Here is a 26602-nt window from a genome sequence, read left to right as displayed (position 1 = left end):
ATATAATGTTGTAATATAGAACTTCTATTGTACCAAAGGAAAAAAAATGGCACCAGTCATACAATGAAACACATGCATAAGCAAACATAGCCATTTGTGTAGTTTTTGACTAATTAAGTTCTGCCCATTACACAGCCTTACAGACAGATAGCCGACCATCAATCTGCAGACATGGCATAAACAATTCTGACACTCTTTTGCACAAAGTCATTAATGCATTACTGTATTAAAAAATTTAAATATGGAAATAAAGATGGAAGAAACAAGAGTCAAACAAGCCAGAATGTTAAATGCACAGAGATATCTATTCAGACTCAATGGATATGGGTAGAGGATGGAGACTAAGGAAAAAAGCAATAGCTTACATAAATCAGGAGTAGAAAAGTACCGAGAATGCTTTGTGTTTTATAGTTGTAACATGGGCATGAGTGGTCTGCCTGATATGTCCACCTGAAGCATGGGGGCCACAGGCGTGAGGGTTGAGGGTGGACATACTGTATCAGGCAGACCACGAGTGCCTGTGTTACAACTATTATGTAACACTTGCTGGGTGATTACCAACCATGCCAATACGAGTGTAACCACTGGATTCATTTTATATACATGCCTGAAAGATTTGATAGTGGCTTGGCAGCAGGTAACGTTGCAGCTACGTTTGTTATAATAAACAGACGAGTCCTGAAGATATCATGGAAAATTAGAGTTTTTACAAATTGTGGGGAATTTAGAAGCATTTTAATGCTATCGAGTTGTTTAAAGGCTAATCAAACGGTATGGTAGTATCATTTAAATAGGGATCGGGGTGAAAAGTTTGCTTGCCACCCAAAATTCTGCCTTTGAAAAGCACCCTAGAAACATCTTATGTGATGAAAATCAACTTTACAGAATAGTACTAGTTCATATGACAGCATAAAATATAACAGAATGCTTACAGGTGGCTGGATATGGAATTTTTTTAAAAAATGCCAAAATTAGAATTTTAGACTCATTGCCTCACTGCCTGATCACAGTTGCAAGGCTAGAGGCCAAATGAAGCAGCGCATAGTCACCATTTTACGCCATAGTAACAAACTCACCAGTGGGATGTACCGTTTGGGGTTCCGAGGAGTGTAGGCCTTCTTCACCTTGTCTTTTCTTTTATCTTCAATCAGGCTGCTTGTCTTCTTCATCCAATGAAACCATATCAAGGCATTAATTTTCTGTGTCAACACTTCCTTTCAGTAGCACATTAGACGCCGCAGAATTATTACAGAGTTGGATTTTTGAAGCACTTCAGTCCTGGTGCTACTATAAGAGGTACACTAGCTAGATATCTGCAACTTCACTATTGGGATATGCACCATGCAAAAGAGCAAGCGCCGCCAGACTAATTCGCGATAGTTTTGCGACTACACCCATCTAAGTTGACTAATCACGATAGAGTACAGAGACCACACCTCTTCACAATCTAGCTATTTGCTAAACAGAAAACTCTTGGTGTAGCTAGCTATACAACTCTTGTCCGACTCGAGATACTCTAATACAACAGTCACTCTAATACAGCAGTTATGCATTTATGATATTCTAATAGAACAGTCCCTAGCTACAACAAAAACTGAACAAACTAGTATTTAAACAAATTGGCAATTAACAAAAGTGAAGTAGGGACCTATACAATAAAAAGTAATGAAACAAGAGATGAATGATGGTATTACAGCATAACTCGGTGGGAAAGTTCCTACTTTGGCACATTAGCTGTAACAATTATTTTGTTCACTGCCAAAGTAGGGACTTTCCAACTGAGTTGTGCTGTAATACCATCATTCATCTCTTGTTTCATTACTTTTTATTGCATAGATCCCTACTTCATTTTTTCAAATTGATGATTTTTAAAAAATACTAGTTACAACATATACTAAAGGCCTAAAGGGGTAAACTTCATTGTAGCATGGTTAACTCGTGCTATCTGTAACATGGGTGTACTCTGTATTCAAAAATGTGTGTGTATGCACAGTAGACTAGTTCTCACCTTCAACTAATGTTTCCCAATTTGTAGAATGGAAAGGATACTGAAACACCTCCATCTGAGTGCTTCTTATGGCCAAACTCCAACTTGTGATAATAGTCACGTAAGCATTAATTTATTCCCATAATTGATTTCAGTCTGAGCTTTCATAAAACAAACATGGTGGTACCGTTACCTCATGAGTCAGAGGAGGTTAGTCACGCATCATCAAATATCTTGTTATCTCAAAGAAAAGTTCAACCCGGCAACTCAGTATCGACATAAAGTATTCTAATGCGCAAATTGATATTGATAAATTACAGTTCCCAGGACCCTTCTTTCAGCTGTCCAACACTTTGTGTAGCTTTTATAACCAAGAAACAAACACTACATTATGCATACTCCTTGTGAATGTGACAAAGAACTTCATAATAACAATGCTAATTTCAGGTGCCATGTTTTATTGTGTAATCACACATAGTAGTATGTCATATATAGGACTATGACACATGACCAACCTCCTCTGAGTCTGCTCATGAGTTAGAGGCAAAGGAGGGTGGAAGCAATAAAAGTGCTACCAAAATTATTAATAGTTAATAGCATTTTTAAAATAGTTTTCAGAGAGAGAATATGGCAGACATGAGGAGTCAAGACCTGGGTGAAGCCCAGAGTGAAGATGAGGAAGAACTGATTATAATGTGATGACAAGGGTATCTGTTCCAGTGAAGGGCAATACTATCGATTATGTTATTCCTAGTTTCCCCATGGTTAAGGCAAGACTAGTGGAGGTGAAATTGGAGTGGGTGAATAGCCAGGGGGAGGTGGAAGCATTTGACAGCTTTGCTTGCTATTGCACTGCCTTAAACCATGCTCTTCCTGCTGATCTCATCATCTTGTACAGCTTTCAACATGCTTTTGTAATTGAGGTGTGCTGGATTTTAAATAAATGTGTAGCTACATAGTAAATATTACTATTAATAATATACAAACTTGAATTAATGTAGCTTATTTGTGCCTACAGAGAACAGAATTCAGGAATTCCTGTAGTAACATTGAGAAGTACCACTTGCATAATGGGAATAAAGTGTTCAAAGTGTTTGTGCTGTGGGAATGGGTTGAAGACTTGACAGAAAATTCAAGCTCTGGGACTCTCGATAACTTATCTGTGAGCAGTTCACCACAACCAACAACTTGCAGCTAACAACTCCCCTCAACAACTTTTGGATGACACATTAGAGTTAGATGATGGTTCCATACCAACCATCACACATACCATCGTATCAAGTGTATAGGTGCCGATAAGGAGCAAGGATATCAAGAAGTGTTGTGCTTGGCAACCAAGAAGCATGGCAAAGGTATAAATGTATCCGTGAAACTTGAGCCTGAGCCAAACAACAGATGTGATAACAAGGCTGTTGCTTTCATATGTCAAGCTGATTCTGGCTGGGAGAGGATTGAGTACATTGTAAGAGAGGCCTCTGCTGAAGCTATCTGCAGTAACAAAATATTAGCATTATCATTCGAATGGATAAAATACAAATTCCTTTTAAGATTCCTGCCTGGAATGCTGCAATACATATCACACGTAATCATGGTGAATGGTCCTATACAGTGATGAGAAATCATGCTTCGTCTAATTAAGTCATACTGTATGTAACTATTATTTTGTTAGGAACATTGTGGAACTTTGCACGAATAGACGTGTCACCATGAACAGAAAATGAAACTCTTTAATTGGTTCCAAGTAACTCATATCTTTGTAATTTTGTTGTCTTTACCATTTTAGGCTTAGCATTAAACTCAGACATTAAATCTTCATAACACTGGCCCTGCTTAGTGGTGTGATAGTAGAAGGGTAGTTCAGGATCCATTCTTTTAATCTCTGTAACTTTTCTCCAACCATAATATACGTTTGCCAATCATCAATCTATATGACTGATTATATTAGCCTTGTAAATACCTGCTTCAATGTAAAATCCTTTCCTATGGACACTAAAAAAGCATTCCCACATCATCAGTGGAACTAGCTTGAGGGTGCTCAACAGGGATATTGAGCTCATGGTTATAATTTCTCCTCCATTCTCTTGATTCAATGTTAGCTGGAAGAGCTATGTCTGTCGAACCTCCTGACTCCACTAATGCTCCTGTAAATGGTTAAACAGACCAATAAAACACACAATTTACAAACTCTAGCTAACTCTGAAAATAATGCATACCGGTTAACTTCAAGCAAGCTCAAATCTCACTATACCATGGAAATAGATCATCCAACATATAATCCATCAGCTCCTTATTGAACTTACTCCTTTGGTCATCTGTCAGGCTTCTCTCGTCACAAGCACGCCTCCAGTTGCGTATGCATTGGATGTATTCTGCCTCACTGATACCTCTTCACTTTCATCCAGTCTATCACACTCTGACTAAACAGCCACTCCACATCCTCAGCACTTTGCTTCCAGACACCAGAGAAGGCTTGAATCTTGAGTTACTCTCCATTGGAGATCTCGCGCAATTGTCCGCCATTGTGTGGAGTCTTACATGACCTCTCTGTTTCTTGGAGGCTGCTTGTGTATGAAAATGATCATGATCACTGATGATCACTACAGTTGTACATTAAGTATCAATCAAAGGATTCATTGACATTATTTGTTTGTCACAAATATTTTGATATAGAAATTTGTATTGTTGTATGAGCATCACGTGTACCACTTCCACCCTTCAACTGTAAATTAATGCCCTACCCACAGGGCATTATACAGATAATGCCCTGGCCATGAGATATGTACTACAGCAGTTTCCTTTGATCTGCCCACACAAAGTGTTATGTAAATATTTATTTAAGTATAAACAAAGATCTGTTTGTTTAACATGCTGGCTTGTTTGACTATTGTTTCTTTACTTTTTTCAACAATCTTTATTTCCCTAACTATCTTGTTCTTTATCTGATGTGTATGAAAATTTGACTTTTAATATGCTGCATTACGTTCTTATTGCTCTGCACATTTGAAGTATATCAACTAAAGCATGTGCAAGTTGTAGCAATTTTTCCAAGTGTTGCAAAAAAAGAAGCGGAAGAAGATGATGAATGCATGAAGAAAGTAAGATGACTTTGAAGGTCCATATCTACATACTGTAGTAGATTTCCACTGAAAATTCTATTAGAGTAGTCTGTTGACTGCTTTGTTAGAGTATCTCAAGAGATACATATCCTGTCTGCATAAAATCTCCACTGATGTATGGCTATTTGGTTTGTGTCATTCTATATTTTATGCGAGTAAGTGGGGAGACCATCTGTAGCAAAAGGAGACCAACTGCAGCAACGTTATGTGGTTTAGCCGGTCAGTTTGAGACACTGTAATTTGTCCGGCCAGACCACTTGCAGCATGCACCATCTATGATGTGACAGACCATGCCTAAGTCTTGTAATGTCTGTAGTCTACAAATGTATGTAACACTTTTGCTAATTCAATATAGTAACAAAAACTGGAAGTTTGCCAGGAAGAAAGCAGAAAGAAGAGAAAGTCAGATGATGAGGTTCAAGTCAAATGTGAAGATGATGCTTGCATATGTATGTCTTGTTGTTGCTCTCCATGATACTGTATCATCACCTCATAGCTTGCTTTTCACTGTCCCATAAGACTGTATACTGGGTGTTGTTTAGAGCTCAGTCTTCCACCTTTTTCTATCTTCAGGATACCAACAAGTTGATATTTCAATGATTTTGTGAGCTGAAACTATGGAATTTTCTTGTCTAAAGGTGTCTTTTCTTGTCTATTTTCTTGTCTTGCCTTTCTTTTTGTCTTAGGATGAAAATTACTGTTTAACAGGTGGTGCACTTCACAGCTAGGTGGGGACAGCTTAAAGAGCTCATCCTTATATATTGAAGGATTCAACAGTTGCATTTAGTAAAGGCATACATATCTACTAGAGCGGAAGTAGAAGAATTTACAAAGGGCAGTAACCTTAGCAAATGATACAAACTCATTATCATCAAGGTTTCAAATTCCACCTAGATGTCAAAATTTCAGTCACTGATTTCATAAAAGTGGACATTACACTTTAATACTATATGTTCTACTAAGTGACTAACTAACTAACTGATGCCTTCAGCCAAGCACAACTCAAATATGGTCAATGCTGCAAGCATGATTTCTTTACTGTTCAATGTTGTTATGTGTCTACTGGATGCATGCATCATGGACTTATCTTTGTCTTCCTTTGTGTCCCACTTCTTTCTCCACTACCACGCACATATTGATTTGCACATAGTGCATAATGGTTTCCTTATTTGGGTTTGATTATGTCTGCCAAGCTATCGTGAAGGGAATATTGCGGTTAGTTTTGGGGTGATGTATTAGAGCAGGATAGCCCAAACCTTCATGACCCTTGTTATACAGTACCACACAAAAACAGCCAAGCTGTGAAAAAATGGTGCGGCCTTAAAAAGCCTGGATGAAAAAAGTTGTGAAATCAAAGGTGGTGGCCAAGAAATGGCTGCAATGATGTTAATGCTAATAAATTTTAACAATGCACACAGCCATTATTAAAATTTTTTAGCATTAACATCATTGCAGCCATTTCTTGGCCATCACCTTTGATTTCACAACTTTTTTCACCCAGGCTTTTTAAGGCTGCACCATTTTTTCACAGCTTGGCTGTTTTTGTGTGGATTTCACTCCTTTTTGTACTTATAAGGCCCCAAAACCAGCCTATGGCTGACTTTGAGGTTTGTTTTTACTCACATTTCTTCTTTTCTATGTAGATACAATGATGATTATTGAAGACAGACTTATAAATGTATTTCATTGCATGATTTAATTCAATACTTGATAATATTATTGTAATACTCTAATAGAGTGCACATTTTTTCGAGGACTTCTAATAGAACATACACAGAATGTTCTAGAACTATCTAGTACTTCTATTGGTAGATCTATGAAAATTACAAACGTTTGATTATAAGCAGATTTCAACTAGAAATTTCATTTATAAAGCAGAAATTAAGTGAGGTGGTCAGTCAAGGTAGCAGTGGTTCAGTGGTAAGGATGCAGGTGTTAGGTATGGAGGTCCCTGGTTCGAACTCTTGGTAAGTTTTTTTTTCGACATTTTTTGCACACCTTTTTTACCCCGTGGTGACTGCTCTATTAGAGTATCTCGATCCCGCTATTTTACACTTACCTAGTTTTTGCTTTATAACTTTGTCGCTGTAACTCTATTGCTATTCAAACTACACTGCTACGATGATCAACCTATCTACACACCAATTTTCAAGTTATTTCTATACTTGGTTTACCCTGTAGCCGTGACAGAAGTTTGATTTATTTCAATGGCGGATCCAGGATGGGGCATTTGGGACAAATGCCCCCCCGCCTCCATTGCATGCCCTTTCCTTTTAGGAAGAATAGCTAGCTATAGCTATCACTTTGATGAGGCCAACATCAGTCTATTACTCAATAAATGAATACTTTTTGGCTTAAAAGGCAGATATATTACCTCTCTTTACTACAAAACAGTCATCCAGCACCTTCGTGCGTATTAAGCGCCTCTAAAAATAATTACCGTGTGACATGTGTTTTAGCTTTTGTAGTTCTTAAGACTTCACAATCTTCTTCAATGGCCTAAATGGCACAATTCAACAGTGAAACAATGCTGAGAGGTGATTATTCGTTGTTGCTATATATGTGTATAATTATCAGATTGCAGCTAGTAGTTTATTTCCCTTTTAAATGGTGTGAATCTGAACTTTTCTGTGCCCCTCCCCTCTTCAGTCTCTGGATTCGCCCCTGTATTTTTACGTGAATAAACGTCCATAACTCCTTGAATATTATTCAGATTTACAACAAACTTGGTACGTGAATCCATCGTTACACGTTCTTCATTTGTGCCAAAGATCGAGGCACTGAATCGAGTTACACGTTTGCATTTTATAGCAATTTTTGCAAAGTGTGCGAAAATAAATCGAAGCCCCCCGTACGGCATAAGAAGAAAAAAACGAAGAAATTAAAACGAAAATTTGGACGCCCATATCTCGCAAATGGCTGTTGCGAATTTAATCAAATTTGCTGTGTGGCGTACACTACCTGGGAGACAGCTATAATGCAAAAATAGTGTGCTTTGGAGAAGGGGCCATGGAGCTATACATGCGTGAAAAAGCTGTTTTCTTTCTTCCTGTAAATATACTCACGGTGTGGTCGCCGGCTTTCTTGGCCGCACGACACACTACCATGTGTCTTGATTACCATACTGCTTAGTTACTGTGCTATAGATGAGCTTCAAAATGCTGGAAAATTCTGTTACCTCTTCATTATACTGGAAGCTTTTCAGCATCCCTAATCTCAAGTACACAAACCACTTCACTTTTCTGCTGCCAGATAAGTTTCCATGTACACATAATATAGCTAGGATTAGTCTGGCTAGTTTTAGCATTTTGTAATGCCACACATGTAATTAACCATAGTGTATTTTTCTGTATGTACTTTTCATAATTGTGTTGCTTTTTCATAAATACGTTAACTTGTTTTCATAGTTGTGCTGTATCTACTGCATAACTGTACTATATTTTCCGTATAGAACCCTTGCTATGGTATGGAAATAAAGTATACATCTACACTTTGACTATCCCATGCAAAATAAAATGTTCAGAAGAAACTGTACATGGGACTGTACATCTGTCAGCCTTTATAATCATAGTTCATTCATTAGGGCTACACAGATTATACGTATGTACTTCTTATTGCACTTCATGTACAAAGTACTCATCTGGGAAGTATCTGTTAGTAAAAGTATTTATGCTAATTTTCCTAAATGGAAACTTAATTATTAGCAATGTTAGTATGCAGATCAAGCATTAATACAATAAATACTTTAGGATTAAGGAAGAAAATCCATCCCTCCTGGAGGAGACTGAGTGTGGCCCCGACTAGACATTGGGTGACCTGCAGTTCGATTCCTGGGGCTGGAGGGATTTTTTTTCCTTACTTTGGCCCCTTTTCTGTTACACCTTTTCAGTTATAAGCCACTAAGTCTAAGTCCTTGAAATTAGGTTAGGTAATCCTAAGGCTGCAGCACATGTTGCTGCAGACCTTCAGTGCTGGTCACTGTAAAGCATTAATACAATACAATAATACAAGATCTCTGATATGTATTTATACAGAGAAGTTTTTGCTGCTGAGTGCTATGCTGAGTGCATATGTAAAAAGTTATTTTTGTCTACGGTACTAGATTTATGCTTGATGCTATTGGGCACTCATTATGACAGCATACTAAGTAGGTACAAAAATTACAAATGGGGACCATTTTGCTTTCACACATGATGGGCTACTTACATTCTGCAATACAATAGCCAATGTCAATACTTCATGAAATATCCTGATGCCAGTATTAGAATTGGTGCAGCCCTACTGTTTTATTAATTTGTATAGTGAAACAGGTTGATACGTTCATTACTTTTAAGGTTGCAAAATAGCTTGTTGTTGATAATGACAGTATACCAAGGACCAATACGGTGGTTAATTTTCTTAAGTGGATATGAAGAAAGGCTTATATTGAGGAAGCTTATAAAGAAAGACCTATACGTACCTATACTGGACTAAGGAAACGCCTATACTGTGTTGCTTTAATCTGCTCAAATTGTGTTTTCTTTAAATCATAAGAGATTTTAACCAGGCTTTAATACCATATTATTGTGTGGGACAGATAATTTATTAATGAATTAAAATTGAATTGTATCATTTATTCAAGTAATTGTAATGAAGCCCTGCTAGTGAGGGTTCAATAGTTTCGGCTTTTGTTTGGGCATGCCATGATGATTCCTACTATATAACTCTTTAATGCTCTAGTAACAATTTGTATCTGAAATTGCCTATTATCTGTACATAGCAAGTGTTTAGCATACTCATGAATACTTTAGACATTCAATGTGATACTTTAACACCACCATCTGATGGAGTGATAACACTGTGTAGTTCTGGTGGTATGGGAGTGGGTTATGAGGGAGACACTTGTAGTTTTACATGTAACACTGGTTATGAGCTAACTGGTAGTGACACTAGGACCTGTCAGAGTAATGGGAGCTGGAGTGGTACTGAGACCATTTGTAGAAGTAAGTAATTATAATAATTTGTTACAGTAATCAATTATAAACTGTTGCAGTTCCTTGTCCACCACTTACTGACCCTAATAATGGAATGATGACTTGTTCACTGGGAGATGATGGAGTTCCTTCCTATGAAAACACTTGTAGTTTCACATGTAGCACTGGATATGAGCTAACTGGTAGTGAGACTAGGACCTGTCAGAGTAATGGGAGCTGGAGTGGTAGTGAAGCCATTTGTAGGAGAGGTATGTCTATTGTGTTTGATGGCAATTTATTTAATTTGTTTTTGTCAGTCCGTTGCCCTATTCCTGATGGTGCAGTATTAACAATGTGTTTACTGGGAGATGATGGAGTTCCTTCCTATGAAGACACTTGTAGTTTCACATGTAACACTGGTTATGTTCTAAGTAGTAATGGTAGTAGGACCTGTCAGAGTGATCAGAGCTGGAGTGGTGGTGACGATGTATGTAGAAGAGGTGTGTTGTACATTGGCACTTGTAACGACAATTAACGTTTTTGTTAGTTGTCTATTTATTTCATCATTAAAGGATTTATTGTATATTCTTTAGTTCTTTGTTCATCACTTGCTAATCCAGATAATGGAATGATCAATTGTTCACTGGAAGATGATGGAGTTCCTTCCTATGAAGACACTTGTAATTTTACATGTAACACTGGTTATGAGCTAACTGGTAGTGACACTAGGACCTGTCAGAGTAATGGGAGCTGGAGTGGTAGTGATAATGTTTGTGAAAGAGGTAAAATCACATATAGTTAATACACAGTTAGTTTAGAATGGAAAGCATCTATCCCATGGCTCTTGATTAAAAATCAGATGGTAAGATTTGGTTTCGGTATAGATAAGGAGACCTGTCCAGATTACTTTGGAAATGGTTGGTCTGATAGACATGCAGTACAGGTGCTGGCATTTCTGGCTTTTGTACTCATATATCAATTTCGCAAAGTAACAGTAAGTCCAGGATACAAAGTATCTAATCAAAAACAGCCAAGCTGTAAAAAAAGGTGCGGCCCCTAAAAAGGCCATGGTAAAAAAAGATGTGAAATCCAAGGTGGCGGCCAAGAAATGGCTGTGATGGTAGGTTAATGGTAAAAATTTTAATAATGACAATTCAGGTAAATTTTGTGCCAAGACCAAGCGGCACCAAATTCACCTGAATTGTCGTTATTAAAATTTTTACCATTAACCTACCATCACAGCCATTTCTTGGCCGCCACCTTGGATTTCACATCTTTTTTCACCATGGCCTTTTTAGGGGCCGCACCTTTTTTTACAGCTTGGCTGTTTTTGATTAGATATCACTTCTTTTTGTATTTGTATATATACCCCAAAGCTGGCCATAGGCCGGCTTTGGGGCTTGGCTTTGGGGCTTTTTTAACCTATTCTTTTTCTTTACCACAGGAAGAATAAAAAGACAGAGCAGATTTTTAATACTTCAACTGTTTTTGATTTTATTAGTAATTATATAAATATATTTATTACATGTCTATTATTCCCTACTGGATAACTTGTTCGCAGCTGATCTTTCTACTAAGGGACTTGAAATGTAGCTAAACTCTCACAGGTTGGTTTGTTTGTAGCTGCACTCTCTACAGGGTGATTTGTTTGCATCTGAACTCTCTACAGGATAGTTTCTTTGTCACTGAACTCTCTACAAGGTGACTTGTTTCTAGCTGACTCTCTACAAGACAAGATGACTTCCTCTAGCTGATTTCTCTACAAGGTGACTTGTATCTAGCTCAACTATCTACAGGATGATCTATTTGTAACTGAAATCTCTACAGGGTGACTTGTTTCTAGCTGATCTCTCTACAGAGTGGGTTCTTTGTAGCTGAACTCTCTACAAGATCACTTCTTCTAGCTAATCTCTCTATAGGGTGACCTGATCTCTCTGTAGGGTGGCTTTTATCTAGCTGAACACTCTACAGGGTGATTTGTTTGTAGCTGAACTCTCTAAAGGGTAATTTATTTGCAGCTGAACTCTATGCAGGGTGATTTGTTTGTATCTACAGGATGGTTTCTTTGTAGCTGGTCTCTACAAGGTGACTTGTTTCTAGCTGATCTCTCTACAAGGTGACTTCTCCTACTACAGGGTGACTTGTATCTGTAGCTGAACTATCTACAGAATGATGATCTGTTTGTAGCTGATATCTCTACAGGGTGATTTGTTTGTAACTGAATTCTCTACTGGATGACTTGTTTCTACACATATAACTGATCTCTGTATAGGATAACTAGTTTCTAGTTGAACTCTCTACAGAGTGGGTTCTTTGTTGCTGAACTCTCTACAAGGTGACTTCTTCTAGCTGACCTCTCTATAGGGTAACCTGATGTCTCTGCACGGTGACGTTTACCTTGCTGAACGCTCTACAGGATGATTTGTTTGTATCAAAACTATCTATAGGGTGATTTTTTTATACCTGAACTTTCTACAGGGTGATTTGTTCACCCTATAGAGAGTTCAGCTACAGATATATCGCTGTAGAGATTCAGAAGAATCAGAACATTACAAGTCACACTGAAGAGAGTTCAGCTATAAACAAGTCATGCGCCCTGTGGAGAGTTCGGCTATACACTCTCTAGAGAGTTCAGCTACAAACAAGACACTGTAGAGAGAGTTCAGCTACAAAGAAACTACCCTGTAGAGAGTTCATCTATACAAACAAGTTAACCTATAGAGACCAGCTGCAAACAAGTAACCCTGTAGAGATTTCAGCTACAGACAAGTCACTTTATAGTTTATACAATGTTGAGCTACAAGTAAGTCACTCTGTAGAGAATTCAGCTACATACAAGTCGCTCTGTAGAGAATTTTGCTACAAACAAGTCACAGTGTAGAGAGTTCAGCAACCAAAAAGCCACCTGTAAAGAGTTCAGCTATACAAACAAGTTACTGTGTAGATAGAACAGCTAGAAACAAGAGAGAGCTCAGTTAGAAGAATTTGCCCTGTAGAGATCTCAGCTACAAAGAAACCTTGTAGAGAGATCAACTACAAACAAATCACCCTGCAGAGTGTTCAGCTATAAACAAATCACCCTGTAGAAAGTTCAGGTACATACAAATCACCCTATGTAGAGTTCAGCTACAAAAAGCAATCACTCTGTAGAGAGTTCAGCTACAAAGAAACCATCCTGTAGAGAGTTCAGCTACAAACAAATTACCCTACAGTGAAATCAGTTTGAAACAAGAGATTTCAGCTACAAACAAATCACCCTGTAGGAAATTCAGCTATAAACAGATCACCCTGTAGAGAGTTCAGCTATACAAGTCACCCTGTAGAGAGATCAGCTAGAAGCAAGTCACCTTGTAGAGAGTTCAGTGACAAAGAAACAATCCTGTAGAGAGTTCGGCTACAAAAAAATCAATCTGTAGAGAGATCAGCTATATAGACACTATAGACACAATATTATAGGGAATTCGGTTACAAGCAAATCACCCTGTAGAGAGATCAGCTATACAAACAAATCACCTTGCAGTGAGTTCAGCTACAAACAAATTACCCTGTAGAGAGATCAACTACAAGCAAAGCACCTTGCAGTAAGTTCAGCTACAAACAAATCAACCTGTAGAGATTTCAATTACAAACCAATCACCCACTGTAGAGAGATCAGCTACAACCAAATCACCCTGTAGAGAGATCAGCTACAAACAAATCACCCTGTAGAGAGTGCAGCTACAAACAAATCACCCTGTAGAGAGTTCAGCTACAAACAAATCAACCTGTAGAGAGATCAGCTATATAGACACTAGACACAATATTATAAGGAATTTGGTTACAAGCAAATCACCCTGTAGAGAGTTCAGCTACAAACACATCACCCTGTAGAGAGATCAGCTACAAACAAATCACCTTGCAGTGAGTTCAGCTACAAACAAATTACCCTGTAGAGAGATCAGCTACAAACAAAACACCTTGTAGAGACTTCAGCTACAAACAAATCACCCACTGTAGAGAGAGCAGCTACAACCTAAATCACCCTGTAGAGAGATCAGCTACAAACAAATCACCCTGTAGAGAGTTCAGCTACAAAAAAAAATCACCCTGTAGAGAGATCAGCTAGAAACACATCATCCTGTAGAGAGTTCAGCTACAAACAAATCACCTTGTAGAGAGTTCAGCTACAAACAAATTACCCTGTAGAGATTTCAGTTACAAACAAATCACCCACTGTAGAGAGATCAGCTACAACCAAATCGCCCTGTAGAGAGATCAGCTACAAACAATCACCCTGTAGAGAGATCAGCTACAAACAAAACACCTTGTAGAGACTTCAGCTACAAACAAATCAACCTGTAGATATTTCAGTTACAAACAAATCACCCACTGTAGAGAGAGCAGCTACAACCTAAATCACCCTGTAGAGAGATCAGCTACAAACAAATCACCCTGTAGAGAGTTCAGCTACAAAAAAATCACCCTGTAGAGAGATCAACTAGAAACACATCATCCTGTAGAGAGTTCAGCTACAAACAAATCACCTTGTAGAGAGTTCAGCTACAAACAAATTACCCTGTAGAGATTTCAGTTACAAACAAATCACCCACTGTAGAGAGATCAGCTACAAACAATCACCCTGTAGAGAGATCAGCTACAAACAATCACCCTGTAGAGAGACCAGCTATATAGACACTAGACACAATATAGGGAATTCAGTTACAAGCAAATCACCCTGTAGAGACTTCAGTTACAAACACATCACCCTGTAGAGAGATCAGCTACAAACAAATCACCCTGTAGAGAGTTCAGCTACAAAAAAATCATCCTGTAGAGAGATCAGCTAGAAACACATCAACCTATAGGGAGTTCAGCTACAAACAAATCACCTAGTAGAAAGTTAAGCTATAAACAAATTACCCTGTAGAGAAATCAGCTACAAACAAATCACCTTGTAGAGAGTTCACTTACAAACAAATCTACCCATAGAGGTATCAGTTACAAACAAATCACCCCTTGTAGAGAGATCAGATCACCCTGTAGAGAGTTCAGCTACAACTTGCTTCTTGCTGAACTGTCTATAAGATTAACTGTTTGCAGCTGAACTCCCTACAGAATAACTTGCAATGTAATAAAAGTCTATAATGGAGTAAATATATTAGCTGAATGCTCTATCAAGACACACGGTAGTGTGTCGTGCGGACCAAGAAGCCGGCGTGCCACCCTTGACTATATTAACAGGAAGAAAGAAAACGCAATTTGCACACCTATGTAACTCTGTGATCCCTTATCCGATTGGAACCAAAGTTGCTACAGATGTGCTGGCCAGCTAGGGGAGTCTACACACCAAATTTGAAGAAAATCGCTCCAGCTATTTCCGAGATACAAGCGAACAAAATTTCGTTTTAATTTCTTCGTTTTCTTCTTCTACTTCTTCATTTCGCACACTTCGCAAAATCCACCATAAAACACGAATGTGTGCTCGGATCGGGCTGAAATGTGGCACACTTAAAGGGCTCATTAAGGCGGATCCCTGTACCAACATTGGTAGGAATCCGATGAACATTCACGGAGTTATGACCGATTATTTGCGTAAAATAAGGTCGAAGGTCTGTCACGCCTACAGGGTAAACTCCTTTGAAGAATCAGTTGAAAATTGATATGTAGATGGAGCAACCATCGTAGGAGTGCCTTTTTGTAGTTTGAAAGGAATCGGGATAAAGACCATGGAGATATTTAAAAATAGATACCGATTCATCTATTGAAATTATCTGGACATATCTAAATGTCGGTAAAAACAGTGATGTCATTGTTGGATGCTTTTATTGTCCTCCCCACTCAACTGACACAGTTCTTGAGGACTTGCAATCTTCCGTAGTGTCCATAAAGCAGAAATATCCTCATGCCCGTATCATCCTCGGTGGTGATTTTAACTGCCCTGGTATTGATTGGGAACATGGTACTCTAACTGAATCATATATTTCATGTCATTTCCGTCAAAAACTTATTACACTAGCACATGATACCCAGATGTCACAGCTAGTCACCTTTCCTACAAGAGCCCATAATACATTAGACCTATTGTTTACTACTCATCCTGACTCTGTACTATCCTGTCATCCAGCACCAGGGTTAAGTGATCATGATGCAGTATTAGCAACCATTCAAATTCCCTATCATATTTCGAAGAAACCTTCTCGAACAATCTACCTTTACAAATTGGCAGATTGGGACACAATCAGAGAAAAACTATGCAACCTTTCTCATACCTATTTTGAATTAAATCGCATGTCATCTCCAAGCTTGGAAGAAAACTGGACCTTTTTTATGCAGAATCTTCAGCAAATTATTGAAGACCACACTCCTACCAAAACATCAAGTACTAGAACTCACTTACCATGGATGTCTAACACTTTGAAACGGCTAATCCGAAAGAAGCAAAGACTGTATAATCGAGCCAGGCGCTATCATCGTGACACTGATTGGTCCGAATACAAATTGCTGCAGAAAGAGGTAAACTTTAGACTTAAACACCAGCACAAAACATATGTGACAAATCTTGTATCATCATCACACAACAGAAAATCTCTTTGGCACTACCTGAAAACCCGTAAGCAAGATAACAATGGCATTGGTACATTGATACATCCCGAAAATGGCAATGCTTTAATACACCCAATTGAAAAGGCAACTGTTTTAAATGATCATTTCAAATCTGTATTCACAACTGATGACGACAGCAGTGCCATTCCTGACAAAGGTCCTTCATTACGTCCATCTCTACCAGCATTTGAAATCACTGAACAAGGAGTTTACAACATTCTAACCAACTGTGATCCATCAAAATCTCCTGGTCCAGACTCCATACATCCACTTGTACTAAAGACAACAGCAGCTGAAATTTCTCCTATGCTTACTCACATATTTAAACAATCGCTAGAAACTGGAACTGTACCATCCCAATGGAAACATGCCTATGTCAGTCCAATATTCAAGAAAGGCCAAAAATCTGACCCAAAAAACTATCGCCCCATCTCATTAACATCAGTAATATGCAAATCAATGGAACACATTATAGTAAGTCAAATAATGAAGCATCTGGAAGATCAAAATATTCTTTCTGACAGACAGTTCGGATTTAGGTCTAAGCACTCCTGTGAGTCACAATTATTTATCACCATCAACGACATTGCCAAACAAATAGACACAAATTTACAAGTTGATGCTGCAATACTAGATTTTTCTAAAGCTTTTGATAAAGTATCTCACTCAAGACTCCTCTACAAACTAAGGCACTATGGAATAAGAGGGTATATATTACACTGGCTTGAATCCTTTCTTCATGGTCGCACACAGCAAGTTATAGTAGAAGGTTCTAAATCATCCACTTGTGATGTAACATCTGGTGTTCCCCAAGGGTCTGTTCTTGGACCAGTTCTATTCTTGATTTATATCAATGACATCATTGCCAACATCCAAAGTGAGATCCGTCTTTTTGCAGATGATATCCTTATTTACAAAACCATTAAAACACCACAAGACCATAAAATACTTCAAGATGATTTAAACTCACTGACAAGATGGGCAACTGACTGGATGATGGAATTCAACATCTCCAAATGTAAAATTTTACAGATAACAACACACCATAACAAGAGTACTTTCACATACAAAATGTCCGACATTCCACTGGCTACAGTATTAGAACACAATTACCTTGGAATCCGTCTCCACCACAAATTATCATGGGATCCTCACATCAATTACATCTGTAACAAGGCAAATCGACTCCTTGGATTCTTAAAAAGAAATCTTCACAATGCACCATCAGAAATTAAAGAACACGTCTACAAACAATTGCTATTACCATCATTTGAATACTGCTCAACCATCTGGGACCCCTATCATCACACTAGTATTAGTAAACTAGAAATGATTCAACACCGCGCTGCTCGTTTCGTTTTGAACAAACCCTGGCACAGATCTAACCAAAACCATGATAGCATCACAGACATGTTAACCAGTCTTGAATGGCCTACACTTCAAAACAGAAGAACAATTGCTAGACTCACCTTCCTATTCAAGATTGTCAGGAACTTACTAGCAATACCTGATCATTGCTTACCGTCACCAACTCCAGTGTCCTCCACCCGTGCTCAACATCCTCTCAAGCTAACTCAATTGCAAACAAGAGTTGATGTGTACAAATACTCCTTCCTCCCTCGAACAATTATTCAATGGAACTCCCTTCAAATTCCTAACATCGACACAATAGATCTTGAAATAATTAAGAACGCTGTAAGTAATATAATATAATATGTGATTGTAATGCTCATTAGCGTGTTGCCCCTAGTGGGCTTTGCTAATTAACAATAATAATAATAATATGACACAAAACCCGACCTGTGACAAAATTACGCGATCGATTTTTATGAATAAAAAACTATTAGTTTTCGTGTCTACCAGGCAAACCGCGTAGAGCAACGAGCTGAAAATCAGTATGTAGCTGGAATAATCATCGTAGAAAGTCCTTGCAGTAGTACAGAAGAATCGGATTACAAACCACTGAGTTATGTTTCGAAAGACAACTACGTGTAACAAATGTGAGATCGAGATACTCTAATAGAACAGTCACCCTAATAAAGCATTCAGCTGCATTTGTAATTTACTCAATTATATTACATTGCAAGTTATTCTGTAGGGAATTCAGCTACAAACAAGTCACCCTGTAGTCAGATCAGCCAGAAGAAGGTATCTAATAGAGAGTTCAGCTACAAAGAAACCATCATGTAGAGAGTTCAGCTCAAACAAATTGCCCTGTAGAGAGATCAGCTAGAAGAAGTCACCTTGTAGAGAGTTCAGTTACAAAGAAACAATCATGCAAAGAATTCAGCTGCAAACAAATCACCCCGTAGAAAGATCAGCTAGAAGAAGTTACCTTGTAGAGAGTTCAGCTACAAAGAAACCACCATGTAGAGAGTTCAGCTGCAAACAAATTGATAAACCAAACCTTTCATCAAGGAATCTGATAAACCAAACTTCGTGTCTGTCAACCAGAGTACGTGGAAGTTATGGCGCCTTGTTTAGAGGACGGTGTTATTTTATACGAAACGGGCGTAACCCATTCGGAAATCCGGAATATCTTACACAAGTTTTGATATGACCGTGTGTCTTGATAAACACTCAGCCTACTCAATACAAGTGAGGTGTGTTTCTGTCATGTAATTCACCCATGGAAATAAACCTTGTAGTATCTAAACCTTCTCAAGGATACTTCCTATACACCATCCCTTTTTGTTTTGTTTTTGTGCATGCTATGCCGTTTGTTGAAGCTAAAATGAAGTAGTCATGTGCTGGACATGATGTGCACAAAAAGCCTATCATACAGTACAATAGTACTGTATATTAGGGTTCATGGAGGTTTGCACCTTCTCACAAAAGGATATTGACCAGAAACCAGCCTCACAATACCTTCATTACAGTTTGGCATTGTTGATTAGGTGTAATCAAGTCCAAAAGTGCCTTCAGTGTGACCTGAAATGATTCCAATCGGTTACTATGAAATTTTGATTTTTCTGCTTACTGACTGACTTACTAACTTAATAATATGCTTTCAGATTTCAGACAAGCGTAACTCAATAACAGCCAAGGTTATGAGCTTGATTTATCACTGTTAGATGTCACAGCCCAGCAGGTGCCTTTTGGCATACTGCAGTATATACATGCATCAAAGACTTTGTCCTCCCATTTCCTTTGCTGATAGCAAAATGTGTGTCAATTCATGCTAAAGTGTAATGGCTTCCATTTGCATATTTTCCATAGTAACTGGATTGATTGTAGAGGTACTTATCGTGCTGTTCTTTGTTTGGAATGGTATGTAATGGGTTGAACAAAGCAGAGAAGAAGTATAATAACCTCTTCACTTTTTAATAGTTGATAGTTGAGATGCAATTTTATAGACATAAAATTAATTTTTTGTGATATGTCTATATGGTGCCATTGTTTCTTTTGATACAGTATGCGCAGGTTCACCAGTCATAAAGTAAAGTAAATTAAACAGAGAAGTACAAGGAAAAATTAGGGATTGTAAGTTCAATTAGAGATCATAAAAATAAAAAGTGGTGAAACAAGGGAGGTCACCTACACCTGGAGATATGCTAGTGGACATCTTAATCCTTAATTCAGTTATGGGTATAGACTGAAGAAATACCCATTAGCATATCTGCAGGTGTATTATGTAGGCAACCTCCCTTGTTTCACTACTTTTATTTCTGTGATCCTTGATCGAACTTAAAATTCCTAATGTTTCCTTGTACGTGTGTAACTAAATCATACACCATCACTTGATATTGCCTTACCAGCACCTTCTATGTGTCTTTAAAATAATATAATGATTTTGTGAATGCTAAACTCTTGTAGCTTTTTACTGACATAGCCATGTAAGACTTTGATTGACAAAAAAAACAATGCTGAGCTATCACACTCTACAAATAGCTAGATAGATTAACTATAAGTACTATATGTCAAATTGAACTAGTGTAAAAATAATTTAAATTGCTGTAGGCCTGTGGAAAAAAACAAGAATAAGATGAGCAGATTTTGGTTTTTTTAAAAAGTACTTTATCAGTTCCTTTTGACTTCATATTTGCTAGTGAACCTAAATTTCTTCCAAATTAAATTCTAAGGTTTCTGTTGAGTTTGGAAGAGGTTGCTAAGGTGGCACTGAGGTGAGTGTTTTATTAGGATTTTGGAAAAGATAAGCAATCTCTATTATGAACCACTACCATGGTTCATGATACATAGCTACCGCTCTGTAAGAGGATCCATCACTGTGCACTCACATGGTAACTAACGTCGAGGAATTTTAAGTTTGATTAGTGATCATAGAAATAAAAAGTTGAGAGGTCGCCTACACCTCCACATATACTAGTGGACATTACTACTTCAGCCTATACCCATGACTGAATTAGGGATTAAATGTCCACTGATATATCGGTAGGTGTAGGTGACTTCCCTTGTTTCCCAACTTTTTTATTTCTATGATCCCTAATCAAACTTAAAATTCCCTTAATTGTTTTGTTTACTTTTTTTGTAACATTATTATGACCAAGTGTTCATAATAATATACTGAGGAGAGTATCCTACTCTCATATGCCCCTGTAGAAGGGTGTATTGTGAAGTTATGATGTAGCACTTCTGAGTTTGCCCGTTTTTCTTTGTATAATTAATGATGTCATTAGTTGAACATGATATCGACTGAACGCGTGCCTAACAACATCGCTAGCAACCACATTAACTCCAGCTGTAAGTGTTTCTCACCGAACTACAATCGTTCCTTCATGGGTTCAGACCGCTTCGTGGGCATTTCTTGCTAAGCCATTTGAGAATACGGCTATCCTGAGCATTGCAAGTGCGGAATGGTACTAACAATTCTTACACTTTTAAGCAGGGCCGTCCAGAGAAATTAAGAGGCCCAGGGCAAAGAGTTAAAGTGGGGCCCCAGGAGCAAGGAGGTTTCCATTCTGAATCACAACTTCACCCAAGCTGTAAGTTGAAGACCAAAAAAAAAAGGTCATTATTACATGATGACAATGACAATAGCTACCCCCCACTAACCATATCTCCTTATTTATAAGCTTGCTACACTGCTCCTCTGAAAAATACTGTGACTGCTCTATTAGAGTATATCGATCTTTTAAACAGATATTCAAAGGGCCCTTTATAGGGCCTCCTGGGACCCCTTTCAGGCTGGGGCCCAGGGAAAATGCCCCAGTTGCCCCCCTGTGGGCGGCCCTACTTTTAAGGCTGCTCGTACATCACAAAGCACAACATCTTGTCGTTACATCATAACTTCATGATACGCCCTTCTACAGGGTATATAATATGAACTCTTGTTATAACTGATGAACCCACGCATACCGCATCAAAAGAAAGGATGGTACCAGAGTGGATGTTTTCGTCTGCAGGTGTCAATTACTGACTCGTAGCCATACGTTTCGCTATCAGCTATGTTCACTCCATTATACAGTAGGAAAAGCACCTCTGCAGTCAATCCAGTCACCATGAAAATACAGACGATTCGCGAGCCCTAACTACTTGAGATTGAACGGTGGCCATTACACTTCACTTTCACCTATTTCAGTTCATTACACAGCATTACAAATGACAGTATGAGAAGTGTCTCTGCAATCAATCCAGTCACTATGGAAAATATGAGCGAGATACCAACACAGCCACAGGGAAGCCGCAATGCGCTATCGTGAATCAACTGGAACACAAAGGAGGACAAAGGCAAGTCCATGATGCGTGCATTGTATGTACTGCAGTTGGTGAAAAGGCACACCTCGGGATGAAGCAATGTCAAACAGTGAAGAAATCAAGCCCGTAGCTATATACAGGCAGCTGAACGCATCAGTTAGTGAGAATAAAATTCTGTTAAATAGAAAACTTTTATAATTCCATAGAAACATTTTGGAAGGGTTTGGGATTGGTCTGAAGACATTTTTGGGCTTGGCTGTACCTAACCAATATCGCCAAGTTGTCATGAAGGGAAATTGAGGCTGGTTTTAGGGTGATATTTTTGGCTGGAAAAGCCCAGGGTTATACATGATCCGGATCCCTAATATACAGTATACTACCGTACCGTATGATAACTAACCTATTGTGGTTAACATGTAGAGTATGCACTACCACCAGGTTAAAATGTATACTAATGGCACAGAGGTGGATCCAGGGTTTGGTAAGGGGGGTGCACCAGGGTAGTATAGGTGTATGGAGCAGGACGTAGTCCCTCGGAAGCTAAAGCTATTTCATATGTTTCAGACTGAAAATTTGATGTAAAGTGGTTTCACGCACAGATTTCTACTTTCTAAGTGGACTACGTTGATCAAGAATTGTATAAGGATAATTAAGTGACAACCATGAGAAGTGCAGATAGCTATATTATAGCTAGAATGAATGGCATAGCTACACATGCAAGACCATGTGTACTTTATTTACAAAATATTCTTAGCAGGCTAAGTGTGCCCATGAATGGGATAGTGCTACAGATATTAGTTCTCATGCTTAGCAACTATGGAGAATATTCTCAATAGTGTTATAATTATGTGGTGACTGTTCTATTAGAGCATTTGACTGACTGCTCTATTAGAGTATCAAAATCTTAAATGTTTTCTTTTATGGGGTGGGGGGGGAGTGGGGCATGTGCCTCCCTGGTTCAGCCACTGTGGCAGTTTAAAATTTTATACTAAAACTTCTCCCTCAAATAGGCAACTTTGGATAGCCTAAATGCCAACATCACAAAACACACCCGTTTGATTTTTGTGTAATTTGCATGCTCTCAGATCTACCACAATACAGATGTAAAGTTTAGTCATGGGTGTTTCATCAAGACACACAGTAGTGTGTCGTGCAGCCAAGCAAGCTGGCACATCACATTGTGTGTATTTATTGACTGGAGGAAAGAAAACATGATTTCATGCCTACATAGCTCCATGCTCCCTTCTCCAAAGCACACCACTTTTGCTTTTGCATTATAGCTGTCCGCCATTTAGGGTAGGCCACACAGCAAATCTGATTGATTCACTCCAGCCATTCGTGAGTTGTTATAAAACGCATATGTGCAATTTGATTACTGACCTTGAAATTTGGTACAGATAAAGAGCATATAAAAGTAAATTAATTTTGCAAGGAATCTGAAAAGAGTCCATGTTGCTATGAACATTTATTCACATGAAAAGATCAAACGTTTGATACAGCTACAGGGTAAACCGCTATTGGGAATAACTTCAAAATACAATTCTAAATTAATTTCATAGATCTACCAATGGAATTCTATGTATGTTCTATTAGAATTCCTCAACATAATGTATACTCTATTAGAGTATTACAATAATATTGCCAAAAAATCAAATAATTTCTGTATTTGATAATCATCATTGTGTGTTTGAAGATAAGAAGAAATGCAGGTAAAAATTAATTCCAAAGCAAGCGTATGGTTGGGGTCATATAGAGTACAAAAAGAGCACAAAAACAGCCAAGCTATGAAAAAAGGTGCAGCCTTCAATAGCCGGGTGAAAAAGTTGTGAAATTAAAGTTTGCAGCCAAGAAATGTGGCTGCAATAATATTAATGCTAATAAATTTTAGTTTTTCATCCAGTCTATTGAAGGCTGCACCCTTCTTCACAACTTGGCTGTTGTTGTGTGGATAAATGCAAACTACAGTTCTAGCACACACAGACCCTACATGTTAGCTAGTGCATTTATTAAGCCATAGTAGCAATGCTGTATATTAAAAAGGGCTGCTACAGTTAGTAACTGGTAACACAGAAGCTTTCAGCACAATGAAATTATTAATTTCCTTAATTTTCAAGGCATCCTTAAAGTTGGAAACATTGTGTGTACCATTTGCTATGATGATGCTGTCTCCTTATACCACTGGTCACACAAGTACATATATTAACCAACCTAGCACAAATACAGACATCTTACTCACTAGTATACAAGAGAAAACTGATGCTTGTTGTATTCGCCATTATGGATACCATATATACTAAGTCCATTTATTATCCTTGCTGCCAAAGATTTGTGCCAAGCTATGAATTCCCTTTTGTCTCTACTTATATACAGTTATGAATGTATTCTTCACTATACAAATCAGTAATAAGTTTCTTCTTACCACACTGTGTATAAGGTCACAGCTGTGACACACAGTGTGGCCATACCATAAACTCTATTATGCAATGCAACTAGATGAATTCTTGTGGTAGCATTATGGCCTCCTTTTATACGGTCTTTATCAGCTGTATACCATAACCACAAACAAGCAAAAGTAAACAATCCCTCTTACCCCAGGATTCAAACTGCAAGCCACCCACCACCCAGATTTGAACTGGATGTGATGATTGATTTATGATAGAGCTAACCTCAGGAAAAATAGTAGGAAACTTTATAGGCATTCCCTTTAGCACTATATACACATGAAGGACATGAATAACTCCATCATTGATATATAGCTGCTGAGAATAGTGAGTTACCATACACTAATAAACTGTTAAATTCCATTTACTGTAAATTACCAATGCACCCATATGGCAATATCCTGCTATAGATACTACTAGTTAAAGTGTGCTTGATATGCAGGCAATACATTTTATCCACTCACTCATTATTCTATGAAACAATATAAAATGCTACTTTATAGTTTCTTGTCCATCACTTACTAATCCTGATAATGGAATGATCACTTGTTCCCTTGGAGATGATGGAGTTCTTTCATATGAAGACACTTGTAGTTTCACATGTAACACTGGTTATGAGCTAACTGGTAGTCCTCAGAGAACATGTTGGTTTGATGGTAGTTGGAGCGGATCACCAGTGTCCTGTACCATCATGGAGTGTCCCTCATCATCACTATAATTAGCATTGCAATTACAGGAGTCTCGCAAATTACATGTTTTACAAGACATGTGGTGCTTGAGTGATAAATTTTTGTATGACAAAAAGGTAGTGAGATGCACTAGTAAGCCACTTTGTGTTTTTGCATATCAAAAATAGTCCATTGGATTCGGTATCTAAAAAAGTAAAATTAATTTTTATAGATTTTAACAGAATTCCGCATTTCAGCTGACACGGTAGGCTCGAATCCCACTAAACTGAGGACTGGGAAACACTGTTTTTGTTTATATAGACTTATACAAACAAAATCACTCACGTGAATCATTTCTTGAAGTGACGCTCTGTATATTTTGTCTTCAAACTACAAAGGTGGATACTAACCCGGCGACTCTTGGTCCAATTCGTTCGAAATAATTCATATATACGGTATTCCAGAATGTATATTCTAATTAAACTGATTGGTGTAGGGTGAATTCCTTGGTAACTGCTGAATCCCACAATACATTACGCATTGGGAGAAAAGCTGAACCAGTGGCAGAAATCATGAAAAGGCAGTCATACCCAACTATTAAGCAACATGGCATTAAGCAGCATTAATCATTTGTAAGTACAGAGCCCAATTGAGCACACAAAGGACAGCCATGCTAGTACAAATGCGCATCTCTGGTGGAGTAATACACGCCACCAGTGAGGTTTTGGTACCCTGGATGGTAGGATTATATCCTTCCATGTACCGCCAACTAAGTATCTTACTAAAGTACATGTAGGATAGGCTTTTGCACCCTGCAATACTGTCACATGGTACGAACAAATGTACCGCATTCACCTCGCATTTTCTTAACTTCGGTAGACTCATTTAGAGCAACAATAAGTCATCTACAAGTCTTCTTGTGGCGGCCAGCTGCTTACTTCTTGGATGTAAACACATGTATAATGGTACACCACAATCGAACACTACATTAGTGGGCCGGCTGAACTATCATTAATAACGATGCACATGCAATTTTATAAATTTCTGGCATGGAAATGAAAGCTCGATCCAGCAAATGATAGCTGTTTGGGGATGTTAGTGTATGATGGAATTCAAAGGGTAGCTAGCTCATTCTACCGTCAAAAAACTTCTTTTTTTTAAGAAAGAATAAAGAAACAAGGTACTAAGCAATCAATCGGAG

General features: G+C 38.1%; 1 protein-coding gene across 1 annotated transcript in view; it reads left to right on the top strand.

Annotated features, from left to right (window-relative positions):
* LOC136248501 (CUB and sushi domain-containing protein 3-like) overlaps positions 1–26602 on the top strand; it is an 84875-nt gene that overhangs the window by 36562 nt on the left and 21711 nt on the right. The window contains exons 5-9 of the mRNA XM_066040278.1: positions 9894–10085; positions 10136–10324; positions 10373–10555; positions 10649–10837; positions 25237–25416. Of these exons, the coding sequence (XP_065896350.1) occupies positions 9894–10085; positions 10136–10324; positions 10373–10555; positions 10649–10837; positions 25237–25416 (933 nt within the window). The remainder of the gene's footprint in view (positions 1–9893; positions 10086–10135; positions 10325–10372; positions 10556–10648; positions 10838–25236; positions 25417–26602) is intronic.

This window comes from Dysidea avara, chromosome 3 (genome assembly GCF_963678975.1).
Source record: "Dysidea avara chromosome 3, odDysAvar1.4, whole genome shotgun sequence".
NCBI lineage: Eukaryota > Metazoa > Porifera > Demospongiae > Dictyoceratida > Dysideidae > Dysidea > Dysidea avara.
Note: the sequence above shows the minus strand (reverse complement) of the source record. Positions and strands in the feature narration are given on the sequence as shown.